The sequence below is a fragment of the Atractosteus spatula genome, chromosome 9 (assembly GCF_055471065.1).
Source record: "Atractosteus spatula isolate fAtrSpa1 chromosome 9, fAtrSpa1.hap1, whole genome shotgun sequence".
Classification (NCBI taxonomy): Eukaryota; Metazoa; Chordata; class Actinopteri; order Semionotiformes; family Lepisosteidae; genus Atractosteus; species Atractosteus spatula.
The window spans coordinates 43,270,657-43,294,815 of record NC_142714.1 but is presented as its reverse complement, the minus strand read 5'-3'; the positions used below and the strand labels follow the sequence as shown (position 1 = coordinate 43,294,815).

The window sequence follows — 24,159 nt, the reverse complement described above, 5'->3', positions numbered from 1 at the left end:
TTACACTAATTCATCCCTCTACCATTTTATAGGTATCTTCTATCTTTCAGAGAAATGCCTCATCTACAATCAAAACAAAAAAATAATCCTTTCCATCACAAACATTTCTTTTACTATCAACAACTACTGCCCATAGGTTGGAGAGTACTTTTTAAGCCAGTTTAGTGTAATAGACTTTTCTGCAGTGTTAATAGGATTTGTAACAAGTAAGCCTGTTTTGTTGTATAAATAACATCTGCTATCACCCCTAGTATTGTAAGATTTCTTGGTAATTTTATATCTATAATGTTATTTACAGTATGATAAACCAATTGTATGAAATTAAGAGTCCTCTACCCAGCACTGTAACTAATCTCATCTGTGTATATTATATGTATACAGTATGTTCTTTTTGTTTGTTTTCATTGTGATCTAATTGTATTGAATGGAACAATATTTTCACATACCTGTACACATAAAAGAATTTGTGGTAAAGTATCTACAAGTAAATGTACTTGTACATGAGTACACAATGTACATGTGTACACGAGAATCTTTGAGAACACTCTGTAACTTGTTGTTTTCATGGGTGGATTTATGCTATTAATCAGGTAGGGAAAAGCCTTGAAGAATTTGCAATTGGAATATAAGCCAGCACTAGTAAGGCTTGATAAGTAAAGATTAAAACTTATCTAAAAAACAATAATACTGATGTAAACTGGAATTTAGTTTTATTTTATGGGTGAGTGGACTTGTGAGAGATGGGCTACTTCAAAAGGACACAGGCTGAAGCTGAGAAGAGAGCAGGAATAGAGATCTGTTTGGAGGCAGTGCTTGAAAAAAAGGAGTACTGCCAGTACTCGCTTCTCTAGTCTTAATGCCTGCCATTTATTACTTAAACATGACATTAATGTGTTCATCTTAACTTAGGATGTTAACCTACAGGATTAAAAAAACTGTATGACTTCTAGTTTGGATCAATGTGTAGAAATAACTAAGAATCTAAAAATATCTGGACTACTTCATAGCCTGAATTTTACAGTTAAGACTGTGAAATCGTATATCTGTGTTTGATCTGGGAACTGGAGAGAGCTGAGGGATGCGAGCTTGCCAGAAATGATTAAAAGTGATGATGTTCAGTATAACAGTGTATAAATACAATAAATTCTGAATCCTACAATTCTGAAAACTACAAAGACCACCATTAATAAGAAGCTTAATTCAGTGAACCAGTAGCTGAGAGTCAACATGAAGTGCTGGTGTTCAAACACAAGAGAGGTCAGAGGCGCTGGTGCTCCACACCAGATAGTGTTGGCATACAGTAATTCAAAGAGCTGGTTGGAGGAATTCCAAGAGCTAAAATGTGGTGAGACAACAACTGAGATCAAAACGTGTTTTGTGTAGTCATTTGCATGCGTAAGTCTAAAACAGCAGTGCAGGAGCAAGCATGTGTGTGAGTAGACACGTCTTTGTTAAAGCCTTCATCAATTGAAATTGGGGGGTATTACTGTATATTAAGAATAACGGAAAAGAATAAAAGGCATCTCAGCAATCTCAATATAAAGATGGAACTGCCAGTGTAGTGTGAGTGTGCAGTTGTAAGTACAATGTACTGTATGTTGTAATGGTGAAAAGATCACATGCAGTTTGAGAGAGGCAGGAGACTCAGTGAAAAGAAGGAATGCAGAAGTAATGGAAATTGCATGTAATGTTACGGGTAGAATAAAATTGCTGGTGAATGGGATCCAGGATGAGGGGCAGCTGAAAAGCCATATCAATATAAGCAGGACGATGGAGATTTCCGTGTGGCTCCACAGCTCTTCAGCATCACTGTAACCGGAAGAGATGCCCTTTGTGCCTGTGCTGAACCACATCTAGCAAGTGCAGCAGAATGCTGTCTGTCTCTGTGTTGTATCCTCAGTTGTCTTGTGTTTTGTGTTGTGCCCAAAAGCTCATGGTACCCTTTGAGGAGACCATACCTTAAATCTAGCTAGTATGTAGACGTCCAAAAGCCAAGAATCTCATTTTGTCAAATCAAGCTACTATCTGCTGTAATGGAAGGAATATCTACCTAGTGCAACGAAAACCGGACATTATTTGGCAAAGTGTGGGTTAGCTGTCAATTACAACTTTTTATGCTAATAAGGTTGCAGGGTCTAGTGGGAGTATAGGTCTACTCCTGATAACCAGTCAAAAGATTTAACGGAACTACAATATTGCTCAAAGACTCTAAGTTATCAAGCCAGAAGATAAGATCACTCTAGAGAAGAATGATGAGGTGGAGTGCTGAGCTTAAGGGGTTGTTTTGCACTGACTTCTTTGGGAGAAAATACAGAACAATTACAGTCTTCAACAGAAAAGATTAAGAAGGGACCTAATATAAAATTTCAAAATCCTCAAAGGGCTTGTCAGAGTCAACCTACTGGACATCAATATCGCTAGTGAAACACTTGCTGGGGGACACAGGTGGAAGTAACTTTTCGTATTTCTTGCTTATTTAGTCTTATCAACTATATTCTGTTCCTTCCAACAGGATGCCTGGCAGCTGCTATTTCATTGCAGGTGGTGTGATGGCTGAGGGCTCGAAGAATGAAGAACCTATTTTTACTATCCTCAGTGATTTCAGCCACTACCTAGAGGCCCCAGCAGTAAACTTCAATAACTTGATACTGGATATCTGCTGGAAGCTTGGGAAAGTGCTCACTCCCCAACAGGAGGGAGGCGAGGACTGATAAAGGAACAAGGCCTTTGGGATCTGAGGATGATTTGCACAAATGAACCACCAAGTCATCATAGATTTGGACATGAGGGAGAATATTGTGAGAAATAAAAGAAATTTTATGAAATGTTTAAGAAATAAAATGTTTAAATGTGAGTATTAGTGGCCTGAGCTGTGTCTTATTACTGCAGAGGTGCCTGGTAATATTATTATGGAATAACCAAGGTCAAAATTTCACATTTTATAATGTATGTTGTGGAGGTCACATATTTTGAAAATGCTGTAAAAAAATGTAATAATAGAATTTCTGTGTTGAACTACACTGTGCAGATCAGTAGTGAATTGGCAGGGTGTGTGTGATGAAGGTCTCCTGGTATACCCTTTCTCACATAGTTATGTGTAATAATTAAGTATCTTATAGGTTTCAGTTATGAAGGAAGTTGTAGAATGAACCACAGAGCATGGACCACATACATAAAATAATTCAATCATGGGAATGGTTCAGGTGATCACTATGAGTACTGCACTGAGTCAGCTCATTAGATTACATGCTCCCATGGCACTGTTTGTGGGCTACAAAATGCCAATACCATTGTAGTCTCTTCTGAGCCGATCAATAACTCAGACTATACAGGTGTTGCCAACACTGTGGTATTTTCTCATTGACAAGATGGTATGTGCAAGAGGCCTGCATTGTCTGATGCCACTAGAATCCACATTCTACCCACGAGTGTCATGCTTTTTCACAGAGGTGGTTTAGCCTGCAGTGTCCCGCAGTTATACAGCAGGACAATCATTCAAGAAGAGGAAAGTAAAAGTCTGTTCTGAACAAGGAACAGCAAAAAGAGGTTGGAAGACCCTGCGATGTTTGATAAAATTCTGTGTAAAATTCTCAGCACGCTTAGATAGATAGATCACTTTATTGGCCAAGTAAGTTTTCACTTACAAGGAATATGACTTGGTGATTTGCTCATACACTATATGCACACAGACATACCATATATACATAGACACATAGAACACAATATACATTTCAGAAATGAGAGGAAAAATATATATTGCAAAAGATTATTCAGTTTGATTCTCCACAAACAACTTTAACACCCAAAAACAAACAAATCACGTAAGAGCAACACACTGTGGCTGCCGATCGAGCCGCCATCTTAACAGTGAGACACTCAGAGCCTATTTCTGTCATTAGCTTTGTCATCTGTTTTAATAGCGTGACTACAATTCAGTCATGTCATAATTTTAGTCAGGGAAAAGCATCCAGGGTTTTACCAGTAACCTCTTACCACCAGTTCAGGAAATAGTAAATAGTATCAGATCTAAACAAACTCTAAATTCCCTCCCATCTAAATCCCTTCAATAGGGAAAGCCTGAGGCTGTATGAGGAGTGCAATTGACCTGAAATGTCAGATTAGAGGAGCTGAGGAGCTCTGCTGATGTTTACGTAACCATATAGGTAACCTGCCTGGGTTGCTAGGCGGTTAACAGGAGGACTGAAAAGCTCAGGCTGTGCAGGCCAAATGCCTGTCTTTGAACTCACGGAGTTTCAGCACACTGACAAGTATGGGAATGATCATTAAATAACCAGAAACCTATGAGATATGCAGGAAAGGAAAAATAAAGGTAGTGTAATTGGGAGGTACAGTAGAGGAGAGAATATGCTTGGCAGACTTCCTGAGATGTGATAACACATAGTAAAAGCATTTGTTAGAGTGAATAGCTTTTTTGTCAAATGAACATGCTTTTGTGACACAAATAAGGTATACTTAAGCAGCTGCACCTGCTTTTGATTGAACATTTTTCATAAGATGGTGGACTCTGTCACTCTCCAGTATCCTTTTCTGCAGATTGAATAAAGCTGGTTCTTCTGAACTCAAACTGAGGTTTTCTGATTTCTGGTTTGGTTTCTAACAGTTTCTGGCACAGTTTATGTTGATTCTCAATAAATTCCCCAAAATCCAAATTAAACCTGCAAATGTACAAAGGTCCCTAATAATTTTAGCAGACAAAATGTTACTGATTTCTTAAATTAAATTTACTTAGGTTTTCCAAGATAGTGAATATTGTCTTGTTTCTTGATAGTGCATTTTAGCTTAAATAATAATTTTACAAAATGTATGTCTGCACTCAGACTTTTACTGAGAAGTAATCAAATAATGTATCCCGTAAATAAAATGCCATGTTTTATATATATAGGCAAACAACTGATCTGAAATGTTTAATGCATGTTGTCTAAAATCATTACATTGTTAAGATAATTGACTGGCAACAGAAAGTAACGTAAACCTCATAGCTTTATTCAAATTACACCAATGTAACAAAACTACAATAAAGATTGTAAATTAAAAAAATAAAATTGCTTTTTAGATACAATTTCAACCACCAGCCATAAACAAGCGTTCCCCCACAATCCCAAGATGCATTAGCCCGCGCGTCCTTTGACCCGGTGCTTTGTGCTAAACATCCGGGCTAAGTGCGGTATAGTGGGGAAGATGGCGGCGGTGGTCCTCCCTACTGATTGGATCAAAAACTGGGAAAAATCAGGAAAAAATGAGTTGTGAGTTAACTTTCCGTCGTTGTGTTGAAATGAGAGATAGTCAATCGTTCTTGGTTTTAAGAAGCACGTTTCCACGTGATCGGAGTTCGTGTTTTAAAAGCGCGGTCCTGTAGCGAGTAAATAGTACTTTCTGCATTGTGTCCACCTCCACCTCCATACTTTCTATTTCAGAGCAGTGTGGACCTCGGCGTTACAGATATCGAAATATTTAGGGGGAGGGATAATATGTTCGTTGAACTAAACGATTCACAACGCTTCCACTCGACTGATTATATTAAAATTAATGCATCATTTGTATTTTTAATACTTTCGACACCGTACGCGATCACTCTGCGCTCGACTTTGTGCATGTGATTTGTGTTGCGCACGCTTACTTGGTGTTACTGCTAGCACGGTCGTAGTGACACTTTTTTGGAATCACAGTTACATCGTAAAAATGACTGTTAAATCTGCTATACTTGACATTGAACCTGAGGATTATGCACATTCAGTATGAAACTTGTTTTTTTTTCTTGCTTTGTTGTAGCATGGGCTTGAAGCAGTGGTTAACGAGTTGGGTTTGCGTTGGGATTAAAGAGTTTTTTTAAAAAAAACAATATTGCTTCTTGTTCCTGTGGTCATATGATAACGTCAAGAAATGACTTTTGTCTTCAAGCACTTAATTTAAACCGTTTATTAAATTTTGCATAATGTAGCTCATCATAAATGTTTTTAATAAAAAAAACAGCAGCAGTTCCCCATGGGCTATGGGTGGGGCATATATGAACCAGCACGTTCTTTGAAAGTGGAATATTTTGTATAGTAAAATGAATGCAAACCTACAGCGGATCCTGAAATTATTTTGAATTGTTGGTACATAAGGAAGGCGTTTGCTCAGTTAACTTTATTAAAAGAGATCTTTGGGCATATTATTCTTATTGTCACTAATGGGAAGCTATCAACCTAGTTTCTTTTTAATGATAAGCAGTTAGGCCTAGTTCAGACTACTTTGTGGTTTGAAAATATATAAGTGACCTATATGTAGTGATGCCATGGATAATTTTACATGTGAGGCATTTTATTTTTATGGTAGCATGTTACCGTTCCCCTCATATTTTAATAAACCCTAATGAAGAACATTTGATCAAGTATCCTGCTCCACATTAACAAAATGTGGAGTTGAGCCTGTTTTGTTGACTTGTGTAGTTAAGAGAACCTCGTATAACGTAACCACAATGACTTAACATAGCATGGTTATACCATGTTGTGCATGCACAACAAAGGTCAAAAGCTAACATTTTGTATGCCCTTTGCACACTGGCAATATGACTGAGGATTTAACTTGGGTAGACATTTTTACTAGTTTGATAGCATCTACTGGGGTCAGAAGTGTTTTGAATGTTAATACCTCAGAATGGTAGTAATCCACCTCAGGTAATGGGTGGCAATGTGCTGTTCTTAACATTTGACAAGAAGGTAGAAGGTAGAAATTAAATACTAAGATAGATGAAAGTTTAAGCACGCATAGCCAAACATCATTTACTTGAACAAATAAAGCATAGGTATCTGCCAAAAATAGTTACCTAAAACCTAGAGGTCTGTTTTATTGAATTAAGATAAATGTCCATGAGGAGAGTTTCTGGAAAAAAGCAGGAAAAACATGGCTGCTAGCTATAAAATAAGAGTTTGTGTGTTCACTTCAAAAGACGTTCAGTTAAGTATTCAGAAATCTATATTTTTGTCTTTGTGTTGTATTTGTCGCTCTCTAGTGCTGCATTAAGCCTGTATTAAGTGCAGTGTGTAATTGCTCAGCTAGTCCTCCTGGCATCATTGCAGCCCAACGGGTGTGTTGGGCTGAAGTGTGTAAGCTGAAATACAGTCTGTTAGGTGAACACAAGGAGTGTTTTTAAATCATGCTTCACTCTGATCCCTGGGTTACTAATATCCTGGTGTGCTTGAGTCTTGTTCTTAAATGAGAGGAGAAAAAAAATATTTGGTATACATGAAATATTTTTCCTGAAATGTTATTGAGATAATATTTTAAAACATAGATTATCGTTACATCAGTTTCAACAGCTTACATGCAGGAGACGGAAATGCCCACTTCGTGTGAATAATGAGGAACAGTACTCTTTAGGTTGCAAGACAATTGTGAAGATTATTACATGCTGGCTCCCATGTTACAATATTATTTGACATGTGACTGTGTTTTAAACTCCACCTTGTAAGTGGAAGGTGGATGCGTTAAATCAATAGTTAGATGTTATCGTTAACTTTCATTTACAGCTCTTAATGCTGTGGAATCTTTTTTTTTTGGAGTTCTCCTTTTTTTTATTAGAGATAGCAATCAAAATAACAAAGAAAATCACGACCAACAGCCAGTTGTTTCCCCTATCTCTTCCTGTAATTTGATTTTAACACTGGAAGTCCAGGATTTAATCTTTCTAGGTCTCTGTTTGGAAATGAGTTTAATCTGCAGATTTTAGGCTTTATCTGTTTCTAGGTGGAGGCTTATAGTAATAAGGCTTGGAACTCCCCTCCTCCCCTAAGCATGTGGCATCTTATATGTAGCTAGATATAAAAAATTAAACATATTAAATGCATACCTTTTCTCTTCCCTTCAGACATCTCTGCATGTACATACTGAAATGCGTTGCTTTCAGATTCTACCAATTTGGATTAAGCCTCCATATGATCACATCCTATTAATACAGTTAAAGTGACCTGATGCTCAGAGTAACCTTTAAAATATTTATAGCTGAGCATTTATCATTTTCACCGTGTGGCAAAATGTTACTTGCCTTAAAAACATAAAAATCTTACTAAAAAAATCCATGTCTGTTGTGAAAGATCACCTTCTGTGTGTTCAGGTGTGGAGTGTTCTCAAAGTGTATACATTTTTTTAGAAAAATCAAATTTAGCAGATAATATTAAAGCTGTGTTAACAGTTAGCTCCAGAGCTTTCACTAACCTGGACATATACATCTGTCTGGAATATTTTAAATTGAAGACATGCCTGTTTGATATTAATTTGTTTTGGCTCTAATGGTGCTCTTAACCTGTTTCAGATGATGTTGTACAAAGTCATATGTATATGAAATTAATTAAATCCTAAGGACTTATACGAGAATTTACTTAACTGTTCTAAGCTATGTGAAGCAGGAGGAAGGCTGGAATAGAGGAAATGTGTTTAGTTACCTCTCGCAACAGTGCCTTTCTAAGCTAATGTGTTTAGCATAATTTGAATGTCTCCTTTTCAAAAAGTTCCTATTCTGTCCTCCCCTTTCTTTCTCAGTAGTTGTTTGTCAATTTTTAGAATTGCATATCTGTCGAAAGTGAAGAGTACAACATCTGTGTGTTTTACATGCAGTGTGATATTTAATAAAGTGGTCCTTGGTAGATAAAGTGTGAACCATGGGCAAGTAGCTGAAAAAAGTTGGCAAAGACCTTTGATAAGTGCATAGAAAAGTGTCAGTGATATAATGATTGTATAGTACATAGGCATTTTTAAGTCTGCTTGCATGCAGCATAATTATTGGACTGATATTCTTCTCTATGATTCATTCTTTGCAACTTGCACATTGCTTCTCTGCGTTTTTTAAATTATTGGTTTCGTCATCCATGTGACTGCCATTAAGTAACACCTTTTTACAGCTGGAATTCCTTTTTTTTCTGCCCAGCTAAGTTTCACATCTGTCACTTTCTTTGTAAGGTTTGCTGAGAATTTGGTAAGTTCTCTGAAACAAACTTCTCTACATACTTCTTTCCCAGGATATGTAGGGGGCACTCACTAATACCACACTGTGTGTTTTGTGAGCAGAAAAGTCCAAGATAAAAGAAAGGACGTTTTTATTACTGAGTACAGGAAAGGAGCCATCGTTTCCAAGAGAATAGATAAAAAAAGACAATAGAGAATAGATAGTATGAAGTTTATCAACAGCATGCGTCTTCGCACATTGAACAAGGAGTAATGGAATTTCCCATTTATTCTTGAACATGACCCATATTTTGTGCAGTTTACTGTAATAAAGGACACATTTCTGTAGTGGGGATATCTTCAAATGAAAATTTGTTAAACAGCTTGCTTACATTTTATTTTTTTGCTCTTGATGTGGTTGTTGTAAGAATTTGAAAGCATTTCTTGTTTAAAGAGGTATCTGATGTAAGCATATTATTTAAAAGTTTGGTTCTAAGTTTTTAGAAATTGTAGCTTTCTTTTGACGGTTGAATGAATTTATTATGTTAGGGAATTAAAACTTGATTTTTTTCTTTTTCTTTTTCAGTGTACAGTTATGTCGCAATCTTGCTGACAATAAAACTAATGATGACGTGACGTTAAAAGGTAAGATGTCATAAAATGTGTTCATTAATTGCTGACAGCATTATTCCAAGTCCCTCTACTGATTTGTTTTTCCATATTAATGAGAATGTCTGTCCGTGTTCAGATTCTTTGCAATTTTGTGTTTACAATAAAACATCATAGCAGCTTAATTTTTTTTTTTCTGGTTTGTAACTTTTTTCCTTCCCAAAGTAAAAATGCTCTTAATCAGCCTTTTAAGGCAGCTTTCCTTGGGAAAAAGTTTAGTTGGCCTTTTTTCTAACTGTAATAAAATGAAAAAGAATAAAATAAAACCCAGAGGTTTTTTGGCAAGTATGAGGTGCTTTGAATTTGTCTTGCACCAGCCTTGCCAGAAGATGTTTGCAGTGAGTAAGTCCCAGTGGATTCTTGCATCGCAAAAGGGTTTCTAGGTAACGAGAGAGAGTGGTTACCACGGACAACTTGGGGACAATACTGTGATTAGCATGCAGTGAAGTTAATATCAAATGCACAAGATAGCACCCCTCTGTTGTCTTTCTTGTTGACCTGTGGACATTAATTAGCCATATGTTTTGTGTACTGTGCAGTATTTTTCACGTTTTGAAACTTCAGCAGTAGAAGTACCAACATTTGTGGCCTCCTCAAAACAGCAGTAGTAGTGATAAAATTCTCTTTGTACTGACTCCTTTGAGACACCTTAAATAGCACAGGGCACGTTGAGGGATTACCATTCACTTACCTGAATATTTAAGGATGTTTGATTTTCATGTTAAGGAAAACAAAATATTTTCATATCTAACAAAATGCTGCAGAAATCAAATATAGTCCTTAAGTAATTTGGTAAAGCTTTTTGTGAAGCAGTATTTTAATAATGATTGCACACTTAACGTAAATCTACAAAAAGGTGTATTTTAGATTTTGCACTTTGTGTGAAGATTGGTTAAGCACGTCAGTTTTGATAAATAGAACTTTTGAAGTCTTTAAAGATTTGACAAAAAATAGTCTAGCTTGTTCAATCACACTATCACTTAAAATTAGATTAAAAACATTTTTTTGAAAACTAACACACATAATACAGGCTACTTGTATTTCACCTAATTCATTACTGTCCCAGGAAACTTATTTGGATCAGAGCACAAGTCATAGTAATTTATTTTCAGAGAGGCCTGTGCATATTTTTTGGGTACATGGTAGAATGATCAATATATTTAAACCAGCTAGATGTTAAATCATATAACCTTCCACAGTTACACTGTGTACATCGGATTCATCACCTGTATGATAATGGCTCATCTCCAGTGCCACAAAACCTACAACACTGTTGATGAGGCAACAACTTCTATAGTTGTGGTTGGGTGGTGGATGACATCATTGATGAACTTGTTACGCTCCATTGCTGTTTTCCCAGAGCCCAACAAAGCTGTTATCTTTGTCACTATATTAATTCATGCATTAATAGTTTCACTTTCTCACTCTTTCCTGGTGAACATTTAATTTTGCTATATAATTGAATTTGGGCAACAGGGTAGCGAAGTGGCTAGCATTGCTGTCGCTCTTAGGGATATGGGGTGCTATCTGCATGGAGTTTGTATGTTCTCCATGTGTTCGTGTGGGTTTCCTCAGGATGCGCCAATTTCCTCCCACAGACCAAAGACATAGATTAATTGGCTTCTTGGAAAATTGGCTGTGGAGTGAGAGAGTGCCTGTGTCTTTGTGTGCCCTGCGATGACTGGTGTCCCATCCAGGGTGTATCCTGCCTTCTGCCTTCTGCTTGCCGTGATAGGCTCCAGCTTCCCTGTGACCCCGTGTTGGATGAAGTGGTTAGAAAATGGATGGATAGAATTGACCTTTTTATATGCCTCTATGTCTTCTGTTAAGTCTCCTGTGTCATGAAGCATGGTCTGGGAGTGAGTGTCCTGTCTTTTGAACTGGCAGTTCATGTTTGTTGCAGCTGCTCCCCAGCATGAGCCGCACTTAATTATAAAAAACTCGGAGCCCTGCTGAAACAGAAACTTGGAGGCACATTCTGTTTCTTAAAGGCAGTGTTGCCTGACTGAAGGATGGTAGTTTCCTTGGCCTTTTCAGCACCGATTGTCCTGCTCAATTAAAACAATTTGTGAAGAGTTTTTCTCTTGTTCAGAATCACACTCTTGGAGGTGCCACATCCCAAGGAACAGATATATTGGATTTATTAACGCAGTCTACATTAGCGCTTATCAAATTGATTTAATCAAAAAAGAGCCCTAAACGTTTTTAGATCATATTGTCGTAAGTATGCAATGCTTTGAGGAGTTTACCAATATTTAATAAAGTACCTTGAAGAGTACAATTGGGTTTTGTTTTTCAACTGAATTTTAAAGTGTGATCCATAACTGAGAGAAACAGAGAATACACAAAAAGTAGTGTCACAGCCTTTTCTAATATAATTGGCTTCCAATTATTTGGTATACACTGGACCTGTTCTCTTTCTGTGCACTTTTCTCAGTAAAACATGCAATGCTTCAACTAACTGGCTTCTAAGGTGCCATTTAACATTGAAAAGGGCACTTCTTTTTTTAAACTTGACTCTTTTTCTAGCTAATTAGCTTCTCTAAAAGGCATTTATTCTGATTCCCAAGAAACCTTTTTTTAATTTGGAGTCACTGAACTGAGACCTTTAGTCAACTTGTTTAATTTCTCTGTAAGAATCTGATCATAAACTTCATTGTAATAGAGCATAACACAGATTGTTTTGTAAAAAACGTATTACTTCTGAGTATGTTCTGCGGGTTTTGAATCTCTTTGATTTATTTTATGGGTAGTGTCTAATTTTTAGACTAATGCTGCTGTTTGTACTATATTTTTGTGTTGCTATGGAAGGCCTTTTTCCCCATTGAGTTACTCAAAGACGTAAATAGATTTACTTTTAAATTTTGAACTCTGTAAAGAACCTTACTAACAGAAACTGCAACATGAACATCATATTTGGCTTCATCAGTGATGGGGTTTATTTGATCTCTTATTGTTTCCCTTCTTTATTTCTCTATCCCATAAAGGTTTATGCATTTATGTAGAAATGAAGATCTTGACAGGCTTGTGCTGTTTTTACAGCTTTTGTAGGAAAGTGTAAAGAATATTTTATATACTTTATTGAGAGATTTTTTATTTTAGAAGTCATGTAGCATACTACAGCATACCTTCCTCTGTTTAATGTTTTATACATGCTAAGATAGAATGCATGATGAAGATAAATGTATTAACACAGGTAGTGGCTCTTTGTCAAGAATCGATTGGTAATAACATTTTTTTCTTTAAAATGAAATATTTTAATTTTTTTCACATATGATGAAAGTATGTTATCAGAGAAACAGAAATCAGTCTTTCTGCATGTGAGACCTGAGCTTGATTCAGACACTTCAGAGATCAATAAGTTATTTCATGAAAGCCCGTGATGGTACGAAGACTTTCAAAATGAAAGATTTCATGTATTTGACTGTTGATTGTTGACTTTTGTAGGTCACTACGACTTCAGTAAATTAAGATTAGTGACTGACTTACCACAAAAATCTTCCAGTCACTCTTAACAGCATAAATTCGGTAAATACTAGAGGTATATACGGTAATGGGTATTGAGCTTTCCTCTTTCTATTTATTGATGTACACATATTAACTTTGCCTTTAGAACTAGGCACAGATTCAAAACCAGATTAATATCTGCATATTGTAATTAATAGAATATTTTTCTTTTCCTTCCACAGATATTCATGCTGCCCTCTATGAACTCTCATGGCATGTCATCAGGGGCAATCTCAAATTGGACCTGGCTGCCAGTGTTCTTGGTGACATAATGGTATGTGGAAGAATTAATCCTTCTGTCCCAAAGCCAAGTAATTCTATGCCCACAGGCTATTAATTGAACCTGGATAAATTTCAGATGTAAAGTAAACCTTAATAAATTGCAGTACATTATTAATGATTATTGACTGGATATTAGAGATCAGCTTTATGAAGCGATTGCAGCTACAGATGTTGGAGAGACAGAAGCTTAATTTAGCCTGTAATATAGTGTGAGTTAAATTCTCATCTCACAAAAGTGCAGGTTTTAAAATGACATGGTAGTAACTGCTGCATTATACGTTATAAATCTAAATCTTAACGTACCATTACCTGGCTCATAATTATAATAATCGGTCAAGATATCACATTTTTGTACTTTAATTAAAGCCATAATTGTACAAGCAATGATGTTTTTGTTCTGTTGACTTAGAAAAGTGCATTATATTCACCTTTGAATTGGATAAATATATCTTTATTCTCAGATATTAAGAATGAAGATGTCTATTACTGATCAAACAGACAATTGTATGCAAATGGTGTCTGTTCTGGTGAATCTTTGGTGAAATTGACACAACCGCTGCGTGGTACACACTTAAAGATTAAATCATTCTCAAGCAAATGTTAATGCTCGATATTTACAGTTTTGGAGATATTCAAAATAGTAGAACAGTGAAAATGACATTAACACAAGTTTGGGCACCCTCTCAGTCAGTACTTAGTAACACCAATGGCAGGTATTACAGGTTTCAGACATTTCCTTTAACCAATTAAGAGTCTTTCTATTCTTGCTTTTGGAGTTTTTTCCCACTTTTCCTTGGAAGAACTCTTCTATCTCAGAAATATTCTTAGGTCTTCTTGCATACACTGCATGTTTTGAGATCTCCTTACAGATTTTCAGTAATATTTAAGTTTGGGGACTGCGAAGACCATTCCAAAAGCTTAATCTTTAGTTCCTGTATGTACTTCATGGTATGTTTTTGATGTATGTTTCAGATCATTGTCTTGCTGAAATATCCAACCTCATTTTAGCTTCCATTTCTTCACTGATTTCTTGATATTTAGTTGAATCCATTCTTCCTTCCACCTGGACAGTTTTTCCTGAGCTATTGACTGGCACACAACCCCAAAGCTTTACCTGTTTTTCTCCAAATGTATTTTTGGTGGTTGTGACCATAAAGTTTAATTGTTGTTTCATCAGTATGCTGCACTTTGTTCTAAAATGTTTCTGGCTTTTATTTTGTGTACTTCAGACATTGACTTTTTTTGATGAGGTCATGGGAAAGATTTCCTTCTGACAACTCTCCATTTTTGTATAAGCAACACTGTACTCTGGACCTGTGGACAGCTACTCCACTGTCAACTAAACTTTTCTGCAAGTCCTTTGCAGTGATCTGTGGATGCTGCGTCGTAGATCTGACCAGTTTCTGAGCAGTTTTATCAGAGATTTCTCTGGGTCTTCCAGATCTTGCATTGACTTCAACAGTTTAACTTCCATTTCTTAATGTTTCTGACAGATTGAAGGTGCAATCTGGAAACTTTTATGGACCGGTTTATAGCCTTCCCATGCTTTGCAAGAGTGAATTATCTTTTTTTTCAAGGCCTCAGACAGCTGCTTAGATGGGCCTTTGGTTTTTAAAAGTAGTCAGAACAACATTTACAGCCTGAGAGGTTATAATCGGCATCATTTTTGTTCACCTGACTTAATCTAAGGCCGGAGAGTCCCACAAGTCCCACAAGTTTTGTGGTCTTTTGAAAAAAATGAATCAACTGGAAGAATGCCCAAACCTTTGTACATGCCACATTCCATTTATTTTTTAAAATGATAAAATAAGCAAGTACTTTTAATGAGCAATTACTATTTTATTTCCATGCTGATAATGTGTCATCTGTTTAGAGATTCACTGCAACAAAAAATTTTACCAGGGTGCCTAAACCATTGCACACAACTGTAAGCATTAGGATAACTGCCCTCTTTTATGTAAAATATAACATAAGTACATTTTATAAAGTGATGTTTACAGTGCAAATTTTATCAGAAGGAACTAGAAAAAGAAATTATATTATAAAACGTTATATCGAAAGAAACATGTGTCTACAGCAACAACAGTATAACATCTTTATGAAGTTTTGTGTGACAGGACAGTAAGCTTCTGGGAATTCAGTGACTTTAAGCTGATAAAACATTACCATTACACGTGCATGTCAGTGGAATAATAATTTTTCATATTTTGGTTCAAAATAAAGAGCCGTGTAGCCTAGATTATATTGGTAATTTAAAACCACTTTTTCAAACATGGTTTGGATGAAAAAGAAATGAATTGCTTTGTGTACAACACCTTGATGATTCACTCTTTTTTCAGGAATTACGGGAAGACATGTCATCCATTTTAGCCGATGTATTCTGTATATTAGGTAGGTGCTTTGTTAGAAGCTATTAATGATATTTTGCCTTCTTTTCTGTTTCGGTACCATATAAATATCTGCTGTGAATGTGTCCTGAATGTGTTTTTAAGATGTGAAATTGCTACTGTACTGCTTTGGAAACAGAAAGAAGGTTTTATATTTATATTTACCTTGTAGTGGTACAGTGTGTGGGTATAATGATATGCTGAATATTATGAGAAATACTTCCTCAACTCAACTCTTCCAGTAAATGCCATTGAAGCTGGTATTGCTTGTTTTCATTGTAGATATAGAGACTGGTTGCTTGGAAGAAAAAAACAAGCGTGACCATTTTACCCAGTTGGTAGGAGCGTGTTTGGTAAGTCCCGTTCTTGATTTCAGCACAGTCTGTGTTGTGAATAGAACGAGTAATGCTTTACTCAGTGTAATGGCAACGTCAATGTAGTGAACTAAAAGGCTTCAATGTTATGCACACTAGATGGCAGCATTGCATTTAACAAGTCAGATTATTTTATCTTTTACTGACAGTGCTTTGAGCATGAGTTTGATTTCAGACTTTTAACACAAATAGTTTTCTTTGTGACGCTTAAATCCACTCCCCCCAGACTTTTAAGATTAGCTGTTTTAGTGTGATAGAGTGACCTACATTCTGTTAGGAAGTGTTCATACTTTCCGTAGAAAATAGCTGTTCTCTTGGGGGGGAAGTTTTAATGTTAGTCTATAATTAGATGTGAAATAACTAAAGAACAAAATCAGATATTTAAAATAACTGTGTAAGCTTTTGATCTATGCTCATAAGCTGAGTTTTCACTAATTTTCTGAGGAGCTATGAGGAATGGTTATTTTCAAAGTCAAAGCTGGGAATTCAGCACTTCACCCCATTTTGTATGCCTATGGTGTAACACAAAGAAAAGAAAGAAACTGGAATTTTGGTAGATAAGTTTGGTGCTGTAAATGTAGTTTGTAATTGGTTTGTTTAATATTTGCTAAGCTTCTATTTTGTTATATCTACATAAGTAATACTAGTTATGTATATATGCTGTTATTACAGTTATCAGTGTAGCTATTATTAGTAAAAATCCCAAAAACTTAAATTTTAGGTTGAACATAAAAAACGTTTAATGTGAATATGGGAAAATAATTTTCTGCAAGGGTAAACTTGGATTTTGAAGTCTGAGCTCTAGAATAAACCAAAACGCCTTTTTGTGAGTAGTATTATTGGTCACCTTCCTCACTTGGGTATTTTCTTTCCTCCAGTATTTTGTTTCAGATGCTGTGCTCAAGGAGCGCTTGGATCCAGAGACTTTAGAATCCCTTGGACTCATCAAGCAAGCACAGCAGTTTAATCAGAAAATCGTAAAAATCAAGACCAAGCTATTGTGAGTAATTGGCATTCCACACAAGGCTTTCCGGTGCAGATTTAAGAGTGAGAATAGGCAGGAAACCTGCTTTGAAAGAAAGCTTAATGATTTGCTGCCCACCTGTGGCTTTATAACATATGGTTCAGCGTTACATTTTCCTCTTGTCTACTGGAATATTACTGGACACTGCCCATTATGCCCCTGCTACTACACTACAAGGCATTTGGCAGCTTATCCCAACACAGGCAATATATAGCCAGTAAAAAATATATATATATGACTACTGAGGCATCATATGACCTCATAAAGAAAAAAACACTTAATAACATTTGATATGAAATGCACTTCACTCACAATTAGAAATAATAAGCACAGTTGGTAATTATTGCACCTTCAGGTTCAGTTCGGCCTGTAATCTGAGGTGTCTGTTGTATGTGAAACACAATAGTTATGCTGAAGTAGTTCTGCTGAAAGCTGGCCAAATTCATTGCTGAGCTCTCCATAAAAAAGTTCTGCATTGAAGGGCACTTGAGAGAAATGTGTGCTCCTTGCAGGCAGTTCAGTATGCTTGAGACTGTCTGTCAGTGGCTGCAGTGGAACACAATTAACAATAGGTTTTGCAGCAGTGCATAGGGAGTGATGCAGAGCATGACAAATAATAATGTTGCCCAGTTAGACCATGCAGAGCCTTTAAAACAGTGACAAAACACCACTGCAGAATTGTGTAGGATTCTAAAGAAAGGTTTTTACTTCAGTACAACTCTGTGTCACTGCCTGCCTTGATCTTATTATTATGAAGCACCTTTGTGACGAGTACTTTGTAAACAATGTGTAAATAGTCAATTTGTTCTGCACCTTATTTTATTTAAAGTTAAAAACAGATTTTCAGTGCCCCTAGTGATTCATTTGCTTTCCGTTTGTAAACAATAAAGTGATTAAATTTGGTGAATTTAATTCCTTTTGTTTCTATGCAAATCGAGCGGTCATGTCTTTGTAAAAGCAGATCTGAATGCTATACCACAAAAGCTTTAAAAAGTAACTGGATTTACTTTGTAACTGTTGACTTATATAGGTTTAATAATAATAATTAATAATTGCTTACACTTACATAGTGCTTTTCTGGACACTCTACTCAAGGCGCTTTACAGGTAATGGGGACTCCCCTCCACCACCACCAATGTGCAGCATCCACCTGGATGATGCGACAGCAGCCATAGTGCACCAGAACACTCACCACACATTGGCTATCGGTGGGGAGGAGAGCAGAGTAATGTAGCTCTGCTTAATAGAGGGGGATTATTAGGAGGCCATGACTGGAAATTTGGCCAGGACACCGGGGTTACACCCCTACTCTTTTCGAGAAGCGCCCTGGGATTTTTAATGACCACAGAGAGTCAGGACCTCGGTTTTACATCTCACCCGAAGGGCGGTGCCTGTTTTTACAGTATAGTGTCCCCGTCACTATAATCGGGCATTAGGACCCACATGGACCACAGGGTGAGCGCCCCCTGCTGGCCCCACTAACACCTCTTCCAGCAGCAACCTAGTTTTTCCCAGGCGGTCTCCCATCCAGGTACTGACCAGGCTCACACCTGCTTAGCTTCAGTGGGTTGCCAGTTGTGAGTTGCAGGGCGATATGGCTGCTGGCTTTAGGTTTAATAAAATAACTCATTAATTAGAGAATGTTATGAGAAGAGATTTGTAAAGCTTTGGCACAAGTTATAAGTGATATTTTTCCTTACAGTTATAAGCAACAGAAGTTCAACTTGTTAAGAGAGGAAAATGAAGGTTATGCAAAGTTGATAACAGAACTGGGCCAAGACTTGTCTGGGAACATCACCAGTCACTTGATCCTTGAAAACATCAAGTCATTGATAGGTAAAAACTTCCCTTTAACATTGTAACATTTCATGCATAGTCCTGAAGGAGTATAAATATTGTTTGCTTTGTGTGCTTATTTTTTTATCTTGATGTTCTGTACAGTCCATAATGTGTTCGAAGTGTAATTATGATTCGGAAACTAATGTCTTTACTATGTCAATTCTCAATCAAAAACCTTATAATGAGCAAAGTAGCTTTCTTTAATAAAGTGAAACAATATCCTGTCTTGAATGACTAAGGAGGCTAATAGCCCCAACATGATTGTGTTTTCACACTTAGATATAATTTCAAAACCCTGAAATTCTTGTTTTTAATCAAACTGCCCTAGCGGTATATTGCAATTTTTTAAAATTGCATTTGATGTTTTTAGAAGCACATTATTTTTCATTAGAACAATGTATTTAACTAAGTTTGAACTATTTTAGGGAAGAATCTGTAAGATGAATTGTTAAAATCTAAGACGTCTAACAGATTGCTCACTTAGAGTGTGACTCATCTAATGGCAGGCTTTGTTTCTACGAATTATTGTATAAATAATCAGGACACTTCTTACAGACACTAAAAGTGTTGCCATGGATTTCAAAGAGTTTTGCAGGATCTCATTTTCACCACAATCTACGTTTTTCTCCATTTTCACCTTTAGGTTGTTTTAACTTGGACCCAAACCGAGTTCTGGACATCATTCTTGAAGTTTATGAATGTAGATCAGAACAGGATGAATTTTTCATACCCCTTATTAAATGTTACATGTGTGAACCACAGACACTTTGTCACATATTGGGTTTTAAATTCCAGTTTCATCAGGTAACGTTTTTCCCTTTTTTGTTCTGTGATTCAGTTAGATAAGCAGGGCATTTATTTGCATTAGGAACAAAAAAGATCAGTAGTGAGGCCAATTATATTTAAGAAAACTTCTCTTTATAATTTGAGAAGATGTGGTGTCACCGTTTTGTAACTAGCAGGTAAAGAAAATACATTAAAAAAAGGAATTTATCAAGTTTTGTAAGTGCTTGTGTGATAAGGGCAGACGCCAGAGGAGTTTGATTCTGGTCGCTGTAGGCTCCGGACACGCACACTACTCGTTAGATGGTGGATAACTCTACCACACCAGGAAACCTGCTTTTCTGCCACAGCAGAGTTTTACACTGTGTAGCTTTCACAAGGGTGTTACGTCACTTCTGTAACTAAATCAGTGTGCGAGGCCCTGTTTACACTTATTGGTTTACCTCGGCAAAGATCGTGGTGATACTGATAAAGGCTCGGTTCTGAACTTTTCAGAAACAGGTTGAAATAATAGTGTAATAAGGGTCACAGTTTTATGTTCACTTTTCATGATGTCCCTACTCTAAAATAGTATTATGCATCAATATTATAGAAACATACAAACCATAACCTTGAATTCACCGATTAAAATATCTTGTCCCAGGAACCAAACGGGGAGACTCCGTCATCTCTCTATCATGTGGCTGCTGCTCTCCTTCAGCACAATTTGATAGAGCTTGAAGATCTCTATGTGCATGTAAGTACCTTCATCGAATCCTCTTGCTGTGATGAGCTAAAACGAGAAGAGCACTGATTTGCATTTGTAGCAGCTTGGCGCGTGTATTTGGAAGCTTTAGTTAGATTCAAAAATAAAATACACTTTAAGCAGCACAACTGTTGAAGATAAGCGTTTAATTCAGCTCTTAATGCTAAATGCATCCTTATACAGTTTTAATGGGCTCCTAGGAGGCAGAACTGTCACAAATTCTACTTTCAGGAACATTAACATGTACCTTATAGCACCTCTGTGGGATTCAGAGGTACACTGCAAGATACACAAGTTGTGCTTGATAAATCGCATTTGCTTGTAAGCTTCAGTAAATATATTTTTAAGATAACAGAAGGTTAGTTGTACTGAATTAGGATACATGCCTAATAGGGTACGAATGCAGAATATAAATGGCCAAAATAACAGTAAATGTGGAGACAGAAATTGTGCTTGAGATCTCAGCGGTGTTGTAACATGCTTTTGATTGAGTTTGCTGTTATTGGTGCTCTTATAGCTCCTACCATTGGATCCCACCATCTTGGAGGAACATAAGAGGGAGATAATGGAGGCTAAACAGATAGCACGGAAACTAACCATGGTTGTGGTGCCTTCAGAAAAGACAGATGAGAAGGACAAGGAAAAAGAAAAAGAGGAGGAGAAGAATGAGAAGGTACTTTTTCTTCTAGTCAGCACATGTTTTTTCTTTGTGCCTGCTTTTATTTAATACAGAAACTTACTGTTTGGTTCAAATATGGAAAAGTCCCTCTGATGATGATAATTGACTGTTCATTATTTAAAACCACTCAAAGCTTGGTTTCGCTTCACAGCTTTATTTGAACAGACAATACATTGTCATATTTACTTTTTGAAGAGCACATCACCTTTCATCTTGAAAGTACATTCTTGCGAGAATGCCTTCATCCTACCTCTCTCCCAACAAATGTAGTACTCTTAAAAGAAAATTAAATTCAAATTATTTGATGATAAACCGTTTGAGAGATGAATAAGCTAAAAGCTTTTGTTTTTTGGTGATGTGGGTCCCTTGGAGGAATGTCTTTGTTCTGGAACAGTAAATTTAATTACACTTTCTTTTAAAAAAATGTACTAAAACCATACCTCTGCAACTTTCATGCCAAGCTTGGTGCACAACCATGACTTTATTTGCAAGGTGGTCTTGTTTTTCTTTTATCAGTCGTCCATAACGTATTCTTCCCTAATATTGTTGGCAGTGAGTGATAACCTTGATAGAATTTGCAGATATGTGATGGGGTTCATCAGTGCAAGAAATAAGTTGTCAAGAGAGATGAAAGGTGTCACGTAAGAAGGACACATAATTTATAATTTAAGAATGTTATTTTAGAATGTAATTTTGAATTCTCAAAATGCAGTTTTTGTGTACTAGAGCATAAAATTACATCTACTAGATTGAGTAGATGGCCTTTGGTCTCTGCAAAATCCTAATATGACAATAAATGGCCAGAAACAATCATATACTGTAAATATGTGCTTATGTCAAGCCATTCAATTGGCATGCTAATTTGTGTTCTCCCTCTTAAGTACATGTGCCACCCAAGTACAAATTCAGAAGTTCTTCATATTTTTCTCTGGCAGCTAAAAAGCAAGGCTGGCCAGCTTCTTTTTTTTTACAGTATTAAATAGCAGAAATATCAACAAAACCATCAGTTTCCCTCTTAATTTGAGTAGCTGTGTCCCATTTGATCCTTAAGGGAACCTTAGAAGTGAGAGCAGTCTGTTTTCCTTTTTAAGTCAGATTTCAATGAACTCTAACCTTTTTTTATATCTATAATGTTAAAAAAACTAAATGTATTCTGTAAACTGTACTGCAAAAGTTACTTTTTCCTTATTTGCAGCCACCGGATAACCAGAAGCTTGGGCTTCTAGAAGCTTTGTTAAGGATTGGTGACTGGCAACATGCTCAAAGCATTATGGATCAGATGCCTTCTTTCTATGCGACATCACACAAGCCTATAGCTGTGGCTCTTTGTCAGCTTCTGCATTTTACTATTGAACCCTTGTACCGACGGTAAGAGTTACATAGGGTTACAGATTTTATTAGAACTGCAACATACATGAACTGTCTTTAAGTCCTTACACTCCTTACACTTTTTTTACTTTATTATTATCGACAGCCTTGGGTGCGCCACATTTACTTACTTAGCTTAACATTTTCCTTTGCTGAAAAAAAACCACATTGCTGTGTTTCGTGCTCTGCTGGCTATGTGAGGACACTTGGCGCACTGAGAATTGTAGAGCTGTTAAGGTCAGGTATGGCAAGCACAAACATTCATGTGTCATCATTTACTCCCTTGCTAACCTTGGCCTCAGCCTTGGCTGTTTCAGGAGGCTGAGAGTCTACTGGGGCCTAATGCGTCTCTGTTCCTAAAGAAGAGACAAATAAAAATTGCTGTAGGTACAGGCAAAACCTCCATTTTAGGCTTTAATATACTAGCAGGCATCCTGATCATAATTAAAACTATTTGTTTTAGGTGTTCAAAATTTAAAATACAAGATCTTAAAGGTCGTGTTTTTTTATGATTCATTTATGGTAAGTTAAGGAGATTGGCAATCAAACGTTTTTAACTAAAATTCAGTGTGCCAAGTGAAGAAAGGTTTGGGATCTCTTAGGGACTGTCTAGGTTTGTTGATGGATTAAACCCGAAAAATGTAGTCAGCTTTCTGGTTCTTCTGAAAATGAATATTTCACTGATCAAGTCTGGTAGACATGCTACAGAGTGTTACCAAAAGAGCTGCACTGCTTTGCCATACTTTATTTAATAAGTTTGATATGGAAAACAATAGAGAACTTGACAGTGTATAATTAAACCACTAAGGTGACTAGTCAGTTACAATTACCTATTGTGAAAAGAACAGTAATTAATTTTAATTATATTTGTACACCTTTCTTCCACCCACTGGTAATTGTAATGAAAACCTATTAGATGTCAGTGTGTGGGAATAGTAGCCATAATTGACCAATAAGCAGCCAATTTGATATTCCTAGCTGAGCAAACAAGATAGTAAAGCCTTCACACATGGTTTTTCTTCCTGTACAGTGAGAGATGCAATCTGCTGTTGTGTCTTTGACCTCTAGGGCCGGCGTTCCGAAAGGAGCCAAAGGGTGTCTTATGCGACCTCTCACAAACAAGCGTGCTCCCAAACCAGCGGAGACATTCGAAGAGCTGAGGAAAGAAGTTTTCAGCATGCTGTGCTACCTTGGCCCTCATCTCTCTCACGATCCCATCTTGTTTGCAAAGATAGTGAGGCTGGGCAAAGGATTCATGAAAGAGGTCTGGGGCTTTTTCATCTGTTGCTGTTTGAACCGAACTATATATTAAAAATTAAAATTTGCATGCATTAAAAATCCTTCAGAAGAGACGTGTACCTCAGGAGAAATGGTGTGGAGGTATAATGTAATTATGTGTAGGCTTTCTATCTTTTTCTTTTTCAAGACTTCATGAGCTGACAGATTTGACAGAGATGCTGAATCAGAACTTGCATTTTTATTTTGGTCCAATAGTAATAATGTTGGTGTAATAACAGTCTAAAGGACTATAGATCCTGTTTACGGTGCAGAATTGTGCCCCT

General features: G+C 36.6%; 1 protein-coding gene across 2 annotated transcripts in view; it reads left to right on the top strand.

Annotated features, from left to right (window-relative positions):
• Positions 1 to 5,175: 5,175 nt before the first annotated feature.
• Positions 5,176 to 24,159, top strand: part of thoc2 (THO complex 2) — a 66,946-nt gene continuing 47,962 nt past the window's right edge. For both annotated transcript variants that reach the window (XM_088926128.1, XM_088926129.1), the window contains exons 1-12: positions 5,176 to 5,264; positions 9,527 to 9,585; positions 13,299 to 13,390; positions 15,738 to 15,789; positions 16,068 to 16,138; positions 17,038 to 17,159; positions 18,886 to 19,019; positions 19,666 to 19,826; positions 20,449 to 20,541; positions 21,068 to 21,223; positions 22,425 to 22,597; positions 23,666 to 23,861. In XM_088926128.1, coding sequence (XP_088782254.1) covers positions 5,200 to 5,264; positions 9,527 to 9,585; positions 13,299 to 13,390; positions 15,738 to 15,789; positions 16,068 to 16,138; positions 17,038 to 17,159; positions 18,886 to 19,019; positions 19,666 to 19,826; positions 20,449 to 20,541; positions 21,068 to 21,223; positions 22,425 to 22,597; positions 23,666 to 23,861 — 1,374 coding nt within the window. In that variant the 5' untranslated portion in view covers positions 5,176 to 5,199. The remainder of the gene's footprint in view (positions 5,265 to 9,526; positions 9,586 to 13,298; positions 13,391 to 15,737; positions 15,790 to 16,067; positions 16,139 to 17,037; positions 17,160 to 18,885; positions 19,020 to 19,665; positions 19,827 to 20,448; positions 20,542 to 21,067; positions 21,224 to 22,424; positions 22,598 to 23,665; positions 23,862 to 24,159) is intronic.